The sequence below is a fragment of the Thermobia domestica genome, unplaced genomic scaffold, assembly GCF_964235325.1.
Source record: "Thermobia domestica unplaced genomic scaffold, izTheDome1.hap1.1 HAP1_SCAFFOLD_849, whole genome shotgun sequence".
In the NCBI taxonomy this organism is placed as follows: Eukaryota; Metazoa; Arthropoda; class Insecta; order Zygentoma; family Lepismatidae; genus Thermobia; species Thermobia domestica.
This window is the reverse complement of record NW_027656559.1, coordinates 47,545-65,666: the sequence shown is the minus strand read 5'-3', so window position 1 is coordinate 65,666 and position 18,122 is coordinate 47,545. Positions and strand designations below refer to the sequence as shown.

Genomic DNA, 18,122 nt, shown 5'->3' with positions numbered 1-18,122 from the left:
ATTAGGATTAAAAGCCAACAAGAATATTGACGAGGATACTGCGGTTTACTGTAGGGTGTACGAAGACCTAGTACACTGGTTTGCGTTTGACGATTTTCAATTGAAGCTATTGAAAGGTTTTCTATTTATATTGTTTGCCAATGTTTCGTTGATATTTTTAGCTTGGAAAGTTTATGGTAACAAAATATCGGAGAAATTTATGAAACCAGGTAGGATATAGTAATTAACTTTTTGTAGTAGGTGCTTCTATAGATAGTAATTAGCATAGCTCCTCCTCCTAACCGTAATTTAATTAGCTCATAAGTCAGCTCAGTGTCATGTGATGATTGTTTATAGTTGAACTTGTCAGTGCTGAGGAAAAGTGTTGCTTGTGTATTTTTAATGTTGTAAGTTTCAATACGGTAAATCTTTTTAATTATTATGGAACATGACCCATTTGTAGATATTGATGACTGTTGTAGTATGTTCGGATTGAGTATAGCCCGCTCCCCCCAGTGATTTTTAACGAATCATAGTGATTCTAACGATTCATACTAGTTCATAATGAATCGGAATCGCATGTTATAAAGATTTAAGATGTAAATCTTGCGGTAAGGAAGCTTTAGTATGAGTAGTAGTAGTAGCTTTAGTAGCGGTAGTAGTAATAGTAGCAGTAGTAGTTAGTAGCAATAGTAGTAGTAGTGGTGGTAGTTAGTAGCAATAGTAGTAGGAACGGGTTAGAAGCCCCGCAGGGGTTGGTTGCGTTCTGTTCTCGATATAAGTAGTAGTAGTACTGACTCTTCCAGTTCCGATGACAAAGAACTGGGGGGAGCGGGCTATACACAAGCCGTATGTTCTTTCGTGTAGATATCATAGGTAGTGTGTTTTTCTTATTATTATTTTCAAGCTTCCAGATTCTCTGTCTTGAACAGGGTAAAAAGACGCCAAGTTACATTTTGTAAATCTTTTCAGGAGCGGTTTTAAAGCATGGGCAATGCGGGTTCCTTCTTATATGGGATTTCTTTAATCGTTTAGAAAATTGGATCAAACTATTACTTTCGCAGTTGCTATACTTTTGGCAAGATGCCGCCTTTAGCTGTCTGAAGGGATAAATATCTCAAAATCATATAATTTGGACTTAGTGTGCTTTTCCCTTGTACCCTTCATTTGTTTGTATATGGGGTGAGGGTTAGATGAAGGGGGAGCATTACTCGAACAGGCGGCGCTACCAAATTTTCACACATTTATTGCATGTTCCGGTTTCTTCTTGCAAAGCATGCATTAAATGAGGAGCTAATGCATAAACCAAGAATCAACTTGTGCTAGGTGGCCACTAAAAGCACGAATGGGTCTGAGCAGAGCGACGGGGTGCGTCCGTAGGAAGCAAGCGCGTTAGCGACGCGGAGCATACGCATATACGAGGATAGTGGGGAAAATACATACCTGCGAATTTCGAAATACCCAGTCGACACACACTTCCCTACAATACGAGCTCCAATCGCGGAGGTGTTAAAACCCGGTACCCCTTCCTGTATATGCCACTGGTTACGAGTATCCTTCATCTTACATTTACACTGCACCCACTTTGTGCGTGTTGAAGCTCGTATAGAAAGAAGCCGATATTTATTTATTTACTTCTTCATTCATTAAGTTTTATACAGCAAAAGGCCAATTGGCTGAAACTGATCAATATTGTAAAACTTTGTCCCATATAGGTATAGGTAGAGCGTTATTAAAAATAGTGTCGGGAATCAACTCCCACTACCGACTTGTATTATAAAATTTCTCACTATAAAAGCATTTTTACAAAATACTATACAAGTAATCTCTTCTAATTTACAAGGTAAATTACAGGTAGTCCTTGACCGTAAGGTCGCAGACAGGATCTCCACAGAGCCCCGAAGCAGAGTGGAATTAGGCACCCTATGCTCCGATGGAAGCAGAGGGAAAGTTAAATGGCCAATAGAGCCCCGAAGCAGGCTAAGCCAGGAGAAAGGATAGGCGTTGTCCCGAAGCAGACTAGAGGCCCTGGGGTTAGGTTACTCCTAATGTTCCGAAGCAAACAATAGGAGAGTCACCAGAAAACTGGTACAGAATTGAAACAGAAACAAAAAAGTTAAATAAGGACGCCCCTCGGGAAAGCCCGCGCCCTGGATAGTGGGTAAGGCATCAACCAACATTCTACATGCCTCTCCCCCATGCAGTTAGTAACCTAAAGCTGCTGTCGGTGGGTGTGTCTCGCGGTTTCTATCTTTTTCGAAAGACATTTACTCGCGTATCTGTAGATAAAGTGTAAATAGAAAGAAAGAAGGTAAAATAGAAGATAGGAAAGCGCGAAAGAAGATTTTATTGTCTTGATAGAGGGATAAAAAACCTGGAAACCAGGGAAAAAACCCTGTATCGGTCATGCTGCATGCAATAGAATTTACATGGCAAAATCACAACCGCAGGGTGGCAAAAATCCATGTAAACAAGTCTGTAGTAATAAATTAAGTTAAATAACCTATCTGTGTAGTCTGTAGTTGGGAGGTGTTTTGTTAGTGGGGCTTGTTGTTATTTTTTGAGCATGCAATTTGGCTGTTTGTGTGGTCCGTCATCTGTGCTTTTGGTCATCATCGGTCTGCAGGCTGCAGCTACTTCTTCACCATGTATTCTCCTCCGCTGCTACTACTGCATGTTATTTAAGGCCTGACTTCCGTTCTTCTCTGGTTGTTTCCGTCAGTGGTTGTGGCTGGTTTTGAGTTAGCTGGTTGTTTTATTTTCTGGGCATATGTTGGCCTTGTGATGTGAAGTTTCCCGCTTGTTGTGAGAGCGTTTATGGTTTTCGAAAGATCTTCTTGGTGGTTGCTTGTACGGCGTCCAGTATCTTCTGATGATTGTGTACAGGTGCTGAGATGGTTAGAACTGAAGTAATCCATGTTATAATCTTGTTTGTTGCTATTTCTATTGCTTCTTGGATGTGGTCCTATGCTGGCTGTGGTGAACTCTGCTGCTGCGTATCTGATAGTGCTGGTTCGTGCTGTATGGTGTTGTGGCTCTGAACAAGGCCGCTGGGTTGGTTTTCCTCTTCGTATATGAAGGCTGTGAATTTTTGTTGTTTGGGAGCCATTGGTCAGGATGGACAACTGCTGCTTCCTGTTCTGTGGGTCTTTGACTTACAAGTTGTGCAAAAGCTCTTATTTGTTGGGTTTTTACATTCTTCTTTATGTGAGTCCCCACACCGGAAGCATACACGCTGTGCTGTGCAGTGCAGGCGGCGATGCCCATTCTGGTAGCAGTTCCAGCAGGGCATCGGTCTTGGTTGCAGTTTTGAGTTCTCTATTTTGTAGTGTCTTCTTTGGGTTTTGAGTCCATATGTAGTGAGGCGGTTTACATCTTCTGGGTGTTTGGAGAACAGTCAAATCATCGGTGCTGGTCCCTTAGCTGTTTGGATCCGGATTATGCTTGTGAAGCGGATGTTTTCATTCATTAGGGCCTCTTGGATTTGTGAAATATCCATAGATGTGGATACTCCTTTGATCACACAAGTATATGTGGTTTCTTGCTGTGGATTTCTTTTGTCTTCTATGTGGTTGGATTCTGGAGTTTGGTTTTGGTGTTCCTTCTTCTTTGCTTTTCTGTTTCTCCTTGTCACCTCCTGGAAGTCATCCTCTTTGTCCTGGTTTCTTTGCATGTCTTCTTTTTGTTGATTCTTCTTTTCTCCTGGTTTAGTAGCTGTTTTTTTCTGGCTGTGTGTTTTCCCCTGGTCCTTATAAGAGCCGGTTATCTCGCTGGTGTGTGGTTTCAACACCTGTGTGTGTTGGTTTTTCACCTGTGTGCTTGAGTGGCCCTCATAAGAGCCGGACCGTTGGTCTTTCACCTGTATGTTCTCTGGTTTCTCTTCCTGTGCAGTTTCAACTGGTTTTGTCTCTGGTGTTGGAGAAGTTTCTTTATGCTGGGTGTTCTGCTTGTCCACTATTTTTGACAGAGATCTGAAGATTGTAGCAGAGTCTGCATTCATAAAGATCTTCAGGAAAATGTCCTTGCAACTTCTGATTTGAAGTACACATTATAATCTTGGTCCTGGATGTGTTCTATCTTAAACTGGTTGCGGTGCATCTTCCTCTCTGTGATTCTGAATATGTCTCGTTAAGTATATAATCCGTAAACTTTCATAATGGTCACGGGAAGGAATTTACTGAACTCATCTGCTTCTAGTTGGGACACTTTGTCATCTTCAGGTGGTCGTCTTGTTGGCGTCGTCTTCCTTGGTCTCGGCATGGCTCTAAAAAGGGCCGAACTTCTAGTTTTGAGTTATGGTATAGAACTTGTCAGGGATAGGTTTTCTCTAATTTAGTGTGCAGTGCCTCTCTATGCTATCCCAAAGAGATAATATTGCGTTCCCGTCAGCCGACTGTCGCCAAAGGGTGTACAACCTATATGGCCAGCGCGAAGCTTGACTAACAATAGGGGGTCCAGCCGACGGAAAACAATGCTTATTTCTTCAGGAAGCGGTGTGTGTTGTAGAATTTTATCTTTATTAAGCACGTAAAACTCTTCTCTAATAGTACTCTTTAAAGAGCAGATTCTCGTGAGCACACCTTCGTTAACACCGCAAGGTCTCCCGGTGTGTCACAGCGTCTTCTTCAGCAAAGCACATCTTCTTGTATAATTCTTCTGTGAAAGGCAGGAATCTTATCGATTAGCAATCTCCCACAGACTCTCTCCTCTGTCCAGGAAAAATTTCTAGATGTGAGGAAAATCTGGTACAGAATTACCGTGGTTCATCCAATTTATAGCGTTCCTTGGGTGGCGGTGGCGCTACTGCTCCGATGTTGTCTTCTGCTCCGTGGGAGGGGTTAGAAGCCGTCGTCTGCAAGTGATTGTAGATCCATCTGGTGTAAAATCTTCTTGCCAAACCACGTGGTGGTGTTTGTAAACACTGTCGTGTGGAAATGTTTGTTTACCACATCACGTGGGACATTACAATGTATATATATATATAAGATAAAATCACAGAATGAAGAAAAAAATAAACTAACAAAACAAATACAAATAAAAGAAGGTTCACTTCTCAATATGCAATATTCTCTTCAGTTGAGTTTTAAAGTTTTGTTCAGAAGTAAAAATGTTAAGATCTGTTGAAGCAGTATTGTAATCGTGCGGTAGTGTGGGAAGCAAGGAGCGCTTAACAATTGATAACCTAGGTGTCTCGTAAGCTATCAAATGAAGAGAACGAGTTGAGGACCCCTTAACGTTATTTTGCGATAGTAAGAACTCAGAATCAATTTTACCATTGATAATCTTATATAGATAAAGCAAATCAGGAACGCGGCGTCGTTTGTCAGGGGTACATAGTTCCATTAAAGACATTAATTCCTGTCTTGAGTGGTCACGTAATTCAAGAATTCTAAATCTGGCAAGTAAGTAGTTTAGGACCGAGTCAGTGCGAGATAAATTAGTAGGTACTGCCATATTCCATACATGTGAACAATATTCAATGAGTGCGAAAATAAAAGCCTTATAACACATCGTAAGGGCAGAAAGACCTTGTATTTCAGGAAATCTAAAAAGTAGACCAAGTAGTTTCATAGCCCTGAATGTGGTCGATATCATATGAATCTGGGGAAGTACATTGTTTTTTAAAGATATAGAAAGGGTAGATTAGATTTAAAGACAGATTCCAGTTAGAGCACCAGTTACTTAACATATCTATGTCAGCTTGCAATGAAAATGCATCACCTACACAATTAATGACTAAAGAGTTTACAGTCATCAACAGGGCCCGGATCTTGTTGACAAGTCAACTTTTTTCTGTTACGCACAGGATAAGGCAACTTCAAACAAAAACGTTATCCGTCAACTCAAGGTTCTAAAAGTATATTGTTTTAGGGTCAACTTTTGGTCACTTTTTGCCGTTTTGAACTTTCAGGTCATTTTTTAATATTTTAAGGTAACTTTCAGGTCACTTATGGTCATTTTAGTCTTTCTTCTACATAAGGAAATTTTAAAATGAACACTGTTTACGGATTTGAAAAATACGAAGCCATCTCTTTTCCTGCTTCCTGACTATTGGGGTGGAAAACTGCATTCCTAAAAAGTTAATGAACACTAAGCTGCAGTTGGTTGACGAGAGTTGGGGGTTGGTAGGTGGTCAAACAGATGGTTTTGGATTATTGACCACAAAGAATGTGATCACGTGAATAACTAAAAATGGATTAGAAGACGTACAAAGATTTTAAACAGGGTTTTTATCTATTATTCTCATGTACACAGTCTACACTTGCGAATTTCTATTCTTTAAGTATGCTTCATAGTGTGCTTCGTTAGTGATTTGACGCTTTCAGTACGTACAATGTCGTACAATACACTGATCAATAGACTGCAACTAACTGAAACAGAACTTTTGAGAAAGAGTGAAAAATTTTACTTAAAATCTAATAGATATTCAAAAAATGACAGTGTTTAACGGAACAAACGTTTTAAAAAATCGCAAATTTTAAGGTCAATTTTTGTGAATTTTAGGGTCATTTTACAGGAATTTGTGTCATTTTATAGGTTACTTTTTAGAAAATTTTAGGTCAACAAGATCTGGGCTCTGGTCATCAACAAGAAGCAAAATATTAGTTAAAGAGAATGAAAATATGTTAGGTAAGTCATCTATGTACATACAGCATGTTACATGTTCATGCCCAACCACTTAAAGCTTATCAGAGAATCCAATCTAGAATAATGAATACTCGATTTCACTCACTAGTATTTCTTCTGATGAAAAAATTTCTTTGCTTACCTGTGAATGTATGCTATTAATACAATAAGCATAATATTGTAGATGCAGCATTCTCATCCGTTTTTCTCTTTATTTCAGCTTCTACGAAGTCCTTTGAAGATTTAGCAAAAGGTGCTTCAGAACTAAAGCTTCCAAAAGAACATTCTCCAAGAGTGTGATTTTATTTATTCAATCTCTGTTTTTCGTTGCTGATCGTGAAATAACTAAAAGGTAGCACAACCATGGCGGCGATCCGCAAGTTTTTTGAAAAGAAAAAAGCAGATGCCAAATTCAAATTGGCTGGTCCTGGTCATCGTTTAAGTGAAGAAAGACCTGCACCTAAGGCTTCAGATTCTCCTAGAACATCTGTTTCTAGTAATCGAAATGCTCCTTCCGATGAGGCTAGACAAGCGGCTGCTGCCGCGTTGGCTCGTTTGGAGCAAAAGGCAGAGAAATCTGGGTTTAACACGTAGGTATATCTTAAGTTATTACTTATATCGAATCATACCAGGGTTGGCAAAAACCATGGTTTTTATTGAAAAAACCAAAAAAAAAAAAAAAAAAAACGGTTTTTTGGTTTAAACCAGGTTTATTTGGTTTAAATAATTTCCTCTATATATTCATATCATATATGGACAGAAATAAGTTTGTTTTGCCTTGATGTTATTATGCAACAGCCGGGTTACGTTGGAAGGGGTCACATAAGCTTAAAGCGAAATAAAAACTGCTCGAGTTACATCCGAGAGAAATTGTCCTCCATTTGAACTCGGAACCAGGACTAATTGGCCACAAATGCGATACGTCTGCCGACTCTCTCACGAAGGAATCCTGATAAAAATACGTTGTACTAATCTTTACATGCTTCTTAATATAACTGACAAGAGTCATTTCAGAAAGACAAAAAGATAAACAGTTGCACAAGTGAAACCATTATACAGAATTACATATGGACAATTTCAAAGTACTACGGAGTACAGAAGAACTAATTTAGTTCAAGTTAGTTAACAACGACTTTTATTGGTCCAAATTAAAGAAATACGACGACTTAATTTGCATATCAGTAAGAAAAGTGAATAAAGATAAGAATTATTTGAGTCCATTTAGGCTCAGACTCATTTATACATAGAAGCCGCGGTGGCTCAGTGGTAGAGCGTTCACCTCTGGTGCTTGGGGTCCCGGGTTCGATCCCAACCCCCACCAAGTGAACTTTGTGGTGGACAAACATCGTGTGCGTGGGTTTTCTGGAGTTCTCCCGTTTCCTCCCACTTTCTTCATTTCACCATTTCATTCATTACTTATCATCATCGTCTCCTTTAGCCTAACCGGCATAACCGTGGGACGTAAAACTCAAAAGATTTCATTTCATTTATACATAAATAGATACCAAAGATACTTCTCATTTCACTAAATACCTCTCGTGGAGTCTGTATGACCCCCCCCACACACACACACACGAAAAGTACGGCATTTCGATGTATTTTATCAATAGTAAACATTGAGACGAAACAATATTTAGAATTTTTCTTCGATTGCAATTACATAATAATAACAACTACAAAGAATCACAAAACAAACATTTATAAACTTATATAAAAAAAAGTTGCTTTTGTAGTATAATCTTTTTGAGTAGTGAATGGGGAATTTAGGTCTGAATATAATACGAATAGTATACGGGAGTGAAATGTGATAACCCACAAATGTGTGTTCATCAAGATTTTACGAACACTTACACTTTTACGAACATCTTTCGTTTTTTGGTTTAAACCAGTTGGTTTTTTTTGAAAAAACCAGCTGGTTTAAACCAGCCAACCCTGAATCATACGTAAGTTATATTTGAAAGAAGCAAGTAGGTTTTGTTACTTTTTTCGTAATATATTTATTAATCATATTGCTGAAATTTCAGTGACCGAGTTTTGTCTCCTTTTGGACATTTTAGCTAGAAATGGATTAGTATTTGGTGCTGTTGCGCGAGAACCAGAGGATTGTGAAATATTGATAGTTAGATAGAGTGCATACTAGTTCCTATGTAATTCCTTGAACGCCTCCAGGAGATCCCATAACTTTGAAATAAGGGCGTTTCAAAACGCCATGTTTCGCAGTTCCGGCGGTTTATAACTCCAAAAGGAGGCCTTTTCAAACCGTGCTTGTTAGAATCGCCTCCTAAATTATGGTACAGAATTCATGAACACCTTGTATATATTTGTGTAACATCGAATTATCATTGTTTCGTCGAATTCACGAAGTCGTTGCGTTAACTTGCGTACAGAATAAATTGGGAGTATATGCTGAACAGTTACAAGTTTTTTAGTATTAGATTGTCTAGTAAACGGAACAGGTCTAGTCCGGTCGTGAAGTTGTTAAGTAGAGTATGAAATATGTTTCCGAACGTCTTTCCTATATACACAATACAGGTTATTTAACAAAAATATACATATAAATTACTTATTCAGGTATTTTAGGATTATCAGCAATCAGTTCCTCGGTGCTAGGATCACTCTTCAATTACACCTACATTTTCAGATAAAGATAGCCCTTAGCAGAAAGTCAATATAGTATAAACAAATATAGTCTTGGATTTATTATAAAGTTCGTTATATATATATATATATATATATACAGATGGTGATCAGAAAAATGGAAACACCTGAATGAACTTCCAACTTACCAGATTAATATGGAGTCGGACAACCTTTCGCCTTCAGAACAGCTTTGATGCGACGTGGGATGGAGGCATAGAGGTCGTGAATGGTAGCAAGTGGAATTTTACACCATTCCTCGTGCAGGGCATCGGCCAGTCCTGTGAGAAAGGATGGAGGTGGAAATCGTCGCCGGAGTCGTGTTTCCAAGACGGACCACAGATGTTCAATTATGTTAAGATCTGGGGATTGGGCGGGCCAGGGGAGGTGTTGAACTTCATCCCGATGTTCCTCAAACCACGCTGGAACAATGCCAGCTGTGTGAATGGGTGCATTATCATCCTGAAAGATGGCGTCATTGTCCGGGGACAACGCCAGCTGTGTGAATGGGTGCATTATCATCCTGGAAGATGGCGTCATTGTCCGGGAACAACATCCGGACCATAGGATGCAAGTGGCCTCCTAAAATTGCGACATAATCGTTGGCAGTGATTCGTCCGCTAAGTGTGACCACAGGACCCAATGAAAACCATGATATGGCGGCCCACAGCATCACCGAGCCGCCTCCATGTTTCACAGTTGGGCGGAGACACTGCAGATCATAAGCTTCTTTGGGCGTTCTCCACACATAAACACGGCTCGTGGTTGGGAATAGGGTGAAGGATGACTCATCCGACCATATCACACATTTCCAGTCCTCAACGGTCCAAGTTGCATGGTCGCGGCACCATTTGCGGCGTGCGAAAGCGTTATGGTCCCTGATGAGCGGTTTGCCCCGTGCAACACGACCCCGTAAGTTCGTGTCATGTAATTCGCGGCGGACTGTGATTGTCGAAACAGGGTGAGGGAGGTGCTGATTGAGTTCCTCCGTCACTTGCTCCGCAGTGGCACGACGGTTCTGCGTGACAATGCGCTTTAATACCCGGCGTGACCTGTCACTCATGATTTTCTTCCGCCCACTGTTCCGCTTCCCCGATGTGGTTTTCCCGTGTGTTGTGTAGGCCGTCATCACCTTCGACATTGCCCCGCGCGACACACCTAACACAGTAGCCACTGCCGTCACACTCACTCCACATAACCGCGTACCAACAATTTGCCCTCTTTGAAAATCTGAGGGGTCTCTCATTTTACACTACCTCCGTCTGCTGCAGCCACTGGACACTGCTGTTCCACTGCACCTGACGTAGTATGGAGACCGACCTAACACACCACCACCAGCGGTCCGGCGCTGCGGGCGCCACGACACCACTGCCAACCCATACATCTGACGTGTTGCCAACTACAGGTGTTTCTATTTTTCTGATCACCATCTGTATATATATATATATATATATATATATATATATATATATCAAATCAGAAATAATTTGTTGAATTATAACTCACTTTGTTAAAATTCGGACGGACTAACAAGGTATTACTTCAAAGTATATAACAACCGAGTTTTTGCATGAATAGAATAAAAATAGACATTACAATCATGAACAGTTTCGGTAGTCAAAAATAGCAGATTTATGTAAATATTACTATATGAATTTAGAAGAAATCGGAGGAACTGACAAAATTACAGTTAGCAAAGACATACATACATAAACGTTTGGGCTTAGCGCCGATAAATTGTCCATCCGTCCTCCAATTAAATAACATTGAGTTTTATAATTGAAGAAGTGTAGTACAGATTAACAAATTAGTAGACACAAGTAGAAATTGCTTATAAATAGAAAATTAGTGAACGAAACAAAAATGCAAATGTAAACAAGAGAGAGATACAATTAAACAAAGCGTTAAAAAAAAATAACAGCTTCGGACCGTTACATTATACATAACGCAGAACTATGCAGTAGGTATGCATCAAAGAATAATAAAATCAAGGGATTTAAGATGGCAGAGCGTGTTATGGAAAATATACACTGTTTTCATAAAGTCTGGACGGATTTAATTCGCTTATAATTCACATAAAAATGCTCATATTAAAATCAAATAAAGTGCAAACGGTAGCGGAAGGATTAAATTTTTACCTGTAATCTGCACCAGCTCAGTTCATTCACCGCCACACCTCCAACTGGGCGCCATTTACGTCCACACATTAGCGTAGGCGACGCTGGAATCCACTCACAGCGTTTGCATAAACTTCCGTTTTCACATGACCCCAAAGCCAGAAGTCGCATTGAAACAACAATGGATGGAATTTGGTAAGAAACTGACCCTTGCCCTCCCTCTCCCTCTCTCAACGTTTTCAGAGTTGCCGCTTATCTAACAGTGTTGCCAACTAAAAATTTAATCCTTCCGCTACCGTTTGCACTTTATTTGATTTCATTATGAGCATTTTTATGAAAATTATAAGCAAATTAAATCCGTCCAGACTTTATGAAAACCCTGTATATGATGATCTTAGCATTTTGTTTAAGAAACCTTTGGGAATGAGACCATTGAATAGATCAGAAAAACGGTGAGAGGTTAAGGAAAAGTTGAATTTTACGGACTGGGTAATAACAATTCTGGCTGGAGTAGATTGACACAGGATATGATAAGATTGCAGTTTTATTTTTGCGGTGATGAAATCCGTGGTTCGATCCCAGCTCGCGCCAAGTGAGCTTTGTGGTGGACAAACACTGTGTGCGTGAGTTTTCTCGGAGTCCTCTCGTTTCGTTCCACTTTCTTAATCCCATCATTTTGTTCATTTCTCATCATCATTTTGTCCTTTAGCCTAGCTGGCATATACGTGAGACGTAAAACTTAACGATTTCATTTCATGTCATTTTCTGCAGTGATGAACCTCCAACCAGTGGATTATTTTAGTCTTTAATTCATTGTGCTGTGAGAAATCTAAGAAGGCACTTTAAAAGTCAATATCTGTTTTCAAGCTTTGCATTTTCGTATTCGAAATTTATCCTTGTTTCATTTGAAGAAGAAGTAAGATCATTAGGTAGAGGAATAACAAAGAAATAGTGTGGTCACACGTCGAGCAACAACTTGTTTAGGAAATTGTGGTTTATATTTAGAAAGATAAAACATCTTTTCGTACATTCTTACATCAATTATAACACAGTTTTAAGGCTTCACATGCCTCTTCTTTGTTGTGACTCCCTCAGCTATTGTACTGAACGTATGACACGTTGGAATTTTTCTTATCCTATGCAGATCATTCCACATTTCCAAAGTAGGAAACGTTTTACAACTGATTAGTTTACAGGAAATTTGAACATATTATACTAGTAATTATAGATTGTCTTAATTGTGGAGAGCGAGTTCTTAAACTTAAGTTACAAATGTAAAATAAAAAATAAAATTATTATTTTAAGATACTGATGAGTAAATCTTAGCACTAAGTGAATTTAATGAGTTACTATCAAGATGTAATACGTTGAATTGCGTATCTGAAAGACTCATGCCGAGGAAGAGGGGATCAAGGCCTGAAACCGTTTTTGTATTATAATTCAGTATAAGTATGCAAACTTGTTTAGAATATTAAGTATGCATTCTATAGTTGTCCATCAGTAAATATTCTGTCTTTTTGTTAACAGCTCGTATGGGGCCATTAAGGCGCAAGTGAAGAGAGAGCTGGAAGCTGAACGTCAGGCTGCTATGTCTTCTAGTCAGAAGAAGAATGAGACAGTTGATGTGGAAGCATCACCATTGCTGGCAGTGTCGGGAGTGTATTTCAGATGCCCTATGATCGGTACGTGTGTATAATAGAAACTTTCATGTACAGTATTTAATAAAGGGTGACCGGAAGTAAACTCTGTGAATTTTATACCGAATGAACGTGAAAGATGTGCACAAACTCCGGGAGGTGATTCGTGACATCAAGAGAAGACAAAAAGTCCTCTTGCATGTTGTCGAACTCCGCGTCGTGTACGAGTGACAGGAGTGCCAACTTGGAATCGGCAATCGAATCCTGACAATTAGGACGAAACAGAAAGATGTTCACAAATTATCTCTGTCTCCTACACTGCCTACTGTACCATTTTGCTGATGTTCATAGCCACACATTTAACTAGTTTTGGTGTTACGAATCACTTCCCGTAGCTTGTGCATATCTTTCTGTTCAGAGTCGAAAGAGCAAACTTAACATCAATTGGAATTTAGTATTTCTTCAACGCTGAAATTTGAGGTGCTGTATTTTAACATTTCTCCTCGTTCCTAGAGCCTTCTCGTGGCATATGATTAGCGTACGCGTCTTCGGCACAGGACACCCGAGTTTGATTCCCTACGGGAGCTCACGTAGTTCGGATCACACTTTAAGTTGTAGGTCCACGTATTATATAATCTCGATATTGAAAGGGACGCTAAACTCAATTCCAACCAACCAATAAACCCTTCCTTTTTTCTCCGTCTTAAACATGTTTAACTTCACAAACGTCCTATCGCCAACCATTGAAAATCAAGAAAACTGACTGTTCACTTGGCAGACTCAGAGCTTTATTGTAATTGAAAGTGTGAGTGCTCTCAGCTTTGGTACGAGAGACTATCTGGTTGGTGCATGTGATTCTCGAATTCCACACTAAATTTTAGGTCAAGTCTCACATAACCTTCGCGCAGAAAAGAGACGTTAAAACCCTAAACAACAAAGAAAATATTAGATAAACAGAAAAACATTAGCTACACCATAAATACAAAAGAGCGGCTGGGTGACTAGGGCCTATATATCGACGTTGCTGAATTGAATTTCAGTTTCAGGTCCTGGGTTTATTGATATTGTGAATTAATTTCTTCATAATTCTATATTTTGTTAGTGTTGAGGCAAGTTTAAACTGTATTGAAATTTATCACACCTTCCTGTGCCTCAAGTAAGAGAATGTACATAAACTTCTGCGATATTTCGGAAGTTGCTTTTCCTTTTTCCTACAGTAAGGGTTGGTATATTTTGTACATGTTCGTATGTTTTAGAGATTTTATTTTTTGAAATTTCCTTGGATGTGTGTATATTCTATGAAATCATACTCAAAAATGATTTTTTTACTGCTTAGAACTTTATTTGATTTAAGTAAGTATATAAAATTCAGTTAAATTTTTGGTTGATATTAACTTCTTAACATTTAAGCCAGGACAATTTTTCATTTTTAAATGCACCTAAATAACCCATCATATTTTACATTTTTTTAACTTATTACATTAAAAAAATTGAACCCTGTTCTGAAGTATCATTGTTCCTATGCCTTATTTATATTAAGCATGAAATTACCCACTTCTGTTCCGTCTCCTTCTTTTTCCCCTTTATTTCTTTTTACTTTGTCAATCATTATTGTCACCTCGTGATTGAGAATTATTTATCCTTGATGATATTTTTTATCTTGGTATGTATTTCTTCCTCTTATATCCGTACGTAATATTTATTTTCTTAATAGTAGTGATTAGTTTCAAAATAAAAATAAAAAATGTATACAATACGTACTATTTTGGATTCAAGGTCCTGAAATTCTATCCAAGGATGAATGGGAGTCTAAAATCAGGGAATTCCTGTACGAGCAGTTAAACGAAGAGGCAGGATTGACGTCGTGTTTGATTATTCATACGCTTAACAAAAACAAATCAAAGGTAAGCTATACGCAATGTTCGTAAGATATTTATATTTTGCATGCCTTGCTTTTAGCAGAGGCGCTCTCCTTCTCCGATACAATTCCATAATTTCATCTGGCATGTTCCACCCCAAAAAAGAACTAGTTTTAATGTTATTCAGTATCCCCACCCTCCCTCCTTATTGCAGTCTTGATTTAAAGTACTGTTCTTGTGTAAGTTAAAAACTTTTTGTCTCGGCCTACCAAAATTTTAATGAAAAACTTTTGCGTTTTGCCTTCCTTCTTGTAGGTACCCCTGATCTTAAAGCTGGGCTGTGCCGTGTAAAATCAGCGCCCGGGGCGAGAGAGTACGACGGCACCCCCGTACATATGAGTGAGGTCAACAGACCAGCCGCGAAGTGCCACAAGGTTGGCGCGATGCGTTAAAAAAAAAAAAAAAAAAAAAAAAAAAAAAAAAAACTACTTTTCCTTGATTTTCAGCACTTTTTATTGCTTTTTTTTCCTTCCATTTTATATATGTGCACAAGCATTTTCCTAACATGAATAACATTGTAGGACCACTTCCCAAAGTATAAAACTGACCCTGATCAAATTAAACATTACATTGAAAAATACTGCTGTTGATCTAAAATATTCCAAATAATTTTTCCTCTCTTTTTTTCTTTCCTTCTTTTCTTTTTTCCTCTCGAAATCTGTGCCCCCTTACTTCGGCGACTGGAGCCACCATCCCGCTCCCCCTCCCCCTACGGTACGATACTGCCCTAAAGCAACTTTGTTAGCGGAAAAATAATTGTAATTACAATTGTTCCCTAAGATCAAATACTATATCCCAAATTTTGTTACAGTATGTTTGCTTTATTCTGAAACTTGCATAAGTGGCCTTTTTCGTATGGGAAGGTTAAGAAATAATGAATATAATACTGTAAATTCGAGGATTGTACAAATTGGCCCTTTACCAATTTAGAAGTGGAATTTTCGAAAATGATGAAATACATTTTCCCGTGTTCTTCAATCAAATCAAAATTTGTCAGTTTTCTACTCTCGAAGGGGGGATGGGAGTGCATTTAGCGCTTTTGCTACCTTACCCAGAGTTTTTTTTTTTTTTCTGTAGTAGATGTCTGACTGGTTAAGATGCTGTGCGGTCTTCTGTTGTTCTTGTCTTGCCTACTCTTCTACTGGGGCCGCGGTGGTTCAGTGGTAGAGCGTTCACCTCTGGTGCATGAGATCCTTGGTTCGATTCTAGCTCGTGCCAAGTGAGCTTTGTGGTGAACAAACACCATGTACTTGGGTTTTCTCGGGATTCGCTCGTTTCCTCCCACTTTCTTCATACCTTTATTTCTCCACCATTTCCTTTCTCATTATCACCATCCCCTATAGCCTAACCGGCATAAACGTGGGACGTAAAACGTAAAAGATTTCATTTAATTTCATTTTCTTCTACCCTGATCTGCGCTTCCTTGCTGCTTCCGCTTCAAATATGTGTCTTGTTGGTTGCGGTGTTCGAGGGTTCCGTGGAAAATTGCACTTACTATAAAAATTCGGATTCATGTGCAAACATGTTTATGTATTACTGTGTATTGCGAGTGGTAATTATAAAAAGAAAAATACATAGAAAGCTAGTACTCACCGCAGACCAAAGCATTCCTTTAAGTAGCGATTTTGGAAAACCCAGTTTAAAACAGCTAAAAACAGTTCGAAGTGAATTTAAAACATGGAAAAGAAATATGGATGGGTAAAAAAGATTAAAAAGAAATAAAAAGTACGAGGTACATGTCTTCTTGTCATACAAAAGTCCATGTAGCTATGGCGACTGGAGTACAAGCCTGGCGAATAGATAATTTAAATCCAAAATATGTAGACCCATATATCAAATTGTATTTGTATTATTATAGTGCCTAATTTTGAGAACTGGCGCCTATGTGAGAAGAAAAGTTTCCGTGCGTTCTCTTGTTCATGATGCTCTTAAGGCAGCCTAACTAACTGTCTGCCTCTGTTCACTATATAGCTACCTTCAAACCCAAACCACCGTGGTGACCATGAAAGCATTTCCCTTGTGGAAATATATTAAAACAATAAAGATACTATATAATAGAGAATAATTTTAGCTGTGGTGTGTGGTGACCAACTGCTAATATGTACAGTAAATGATAGAAACAGTGAAAGGACGCAGTGGGATGCGATTTTTTTTTTTTTCAAGGTGTTTTTTGGTGCAGAAAGTGGTGCTATATTTGTAGTAATATAATACCATGGAGATTCATTACACATTATAATATGTGTGTCAACGGTTTTCAGTACGGCTCAGAGAGGGGAGCTGACGTATGACATCACGCCAAAACAGCTTGTTTCTGTTGCCATCACGTAAACAGCGCGTCTTTGCATTGTTTAAAGCTTTTATCTCCGTAAGTAAGAAATATTTTTAAAGATTTTTGGTATGTGTTATATTGAAGACTAGTTCTACATGATGGTATCATTACATTACAACTTTTGATCAGAAAGGAAATGTCCATTTCACACTTCCAATTTGAACGAATTCTCTCATTGGCATTTTCTGAATAGAGAAACGGAAATGTGAACGAGAAACGGAAGGAAAAATGGTCCCTTTTTCTCCTTTAAGAATAGTGTTTTCAAAAACACCGAAACACTTATTCAGTTGTTTGAGGAGTTTATATGCCGAAATTAATCTCCTTAATTTCAAGGATTCGTGAGATGGTCTGTTCTTGGCAAAAATTTGAGTCTCTTCTCTTTTGGTAGTAACTTAAAAAAATAAATAAATAAAAAATAAATAAATAAAAAAAAGCTTTCATGAAAGGAAGGAAGTGTTCTGCCCAAATTTTACGTTTCTAATTATAGTGGTATGGCCTGTGCATTAACGAGTGAATCAAATTATTGTTCGTGCCGGGTATAATTTGTATGTGTACTTGCTTACTACCTGTTTTCTCCATTAGGATATAGTTCAATAGTACTTATATATGCCCTTTATATTGTAGGTAGAGACATGTGTAGAAACACTGTGTAAATATTTGGAGAACATATGGAATAACCCAACGGAAGAAAAGTACAGGAAGATCCGAGTATCTAACAAAGTTTTCCAAGAGCGAGTATCTCCTGTGGAAGGCGCTCGTGAATTTTTACTTGCTGCTGGCTTTGAGCTGTGTAATCTTCCATACCAGGATGGTGAGGATCAGTTCTTAGTTTTTCCTGAAAACAAATTGGATAGAATAGAAGATTTGCAGGTGAGTG

The 18,122-nt window shown here is 38.6% G+C and overlaps 1 protein-coding gene across 1 annotated transcript in view; it reads left to right on the top strand.

Annotated features, from left to right (window-relative positions):
- Nucleotides 1–273: 273 nt before the first annotated feature.
- LOC145677413 (UBX domain-containing protein 6-like) overlaps nt 274–18,122 on the top strand; it is a 38,071-nt gene continuing 20,222 nt past the window's right edge. Inside the window, exons 1-5 of the mRNA XM_081747911.1 lie at nt 274–386; nt 6,827–7,196; nt 12,888–13,042; nt 14,774–14,901; nt 17,870–18,115. Coding sequence (XP_081604037.1) covers nt 6,970–7,196; nt 12,888–13,042; nt 14,774–14,901; nt 17,870–18,115 — 756 coding nt within the window. The 5' untranslated portion in view covers nt 274–386; nt 6,827–6,969. The remainder of the gene's footprint in view (nt 387–6,826; nt 7,197–12,887; nt 13,043–14,773; nt 14,902–17,869; nt 18,116–18,122) is intronic.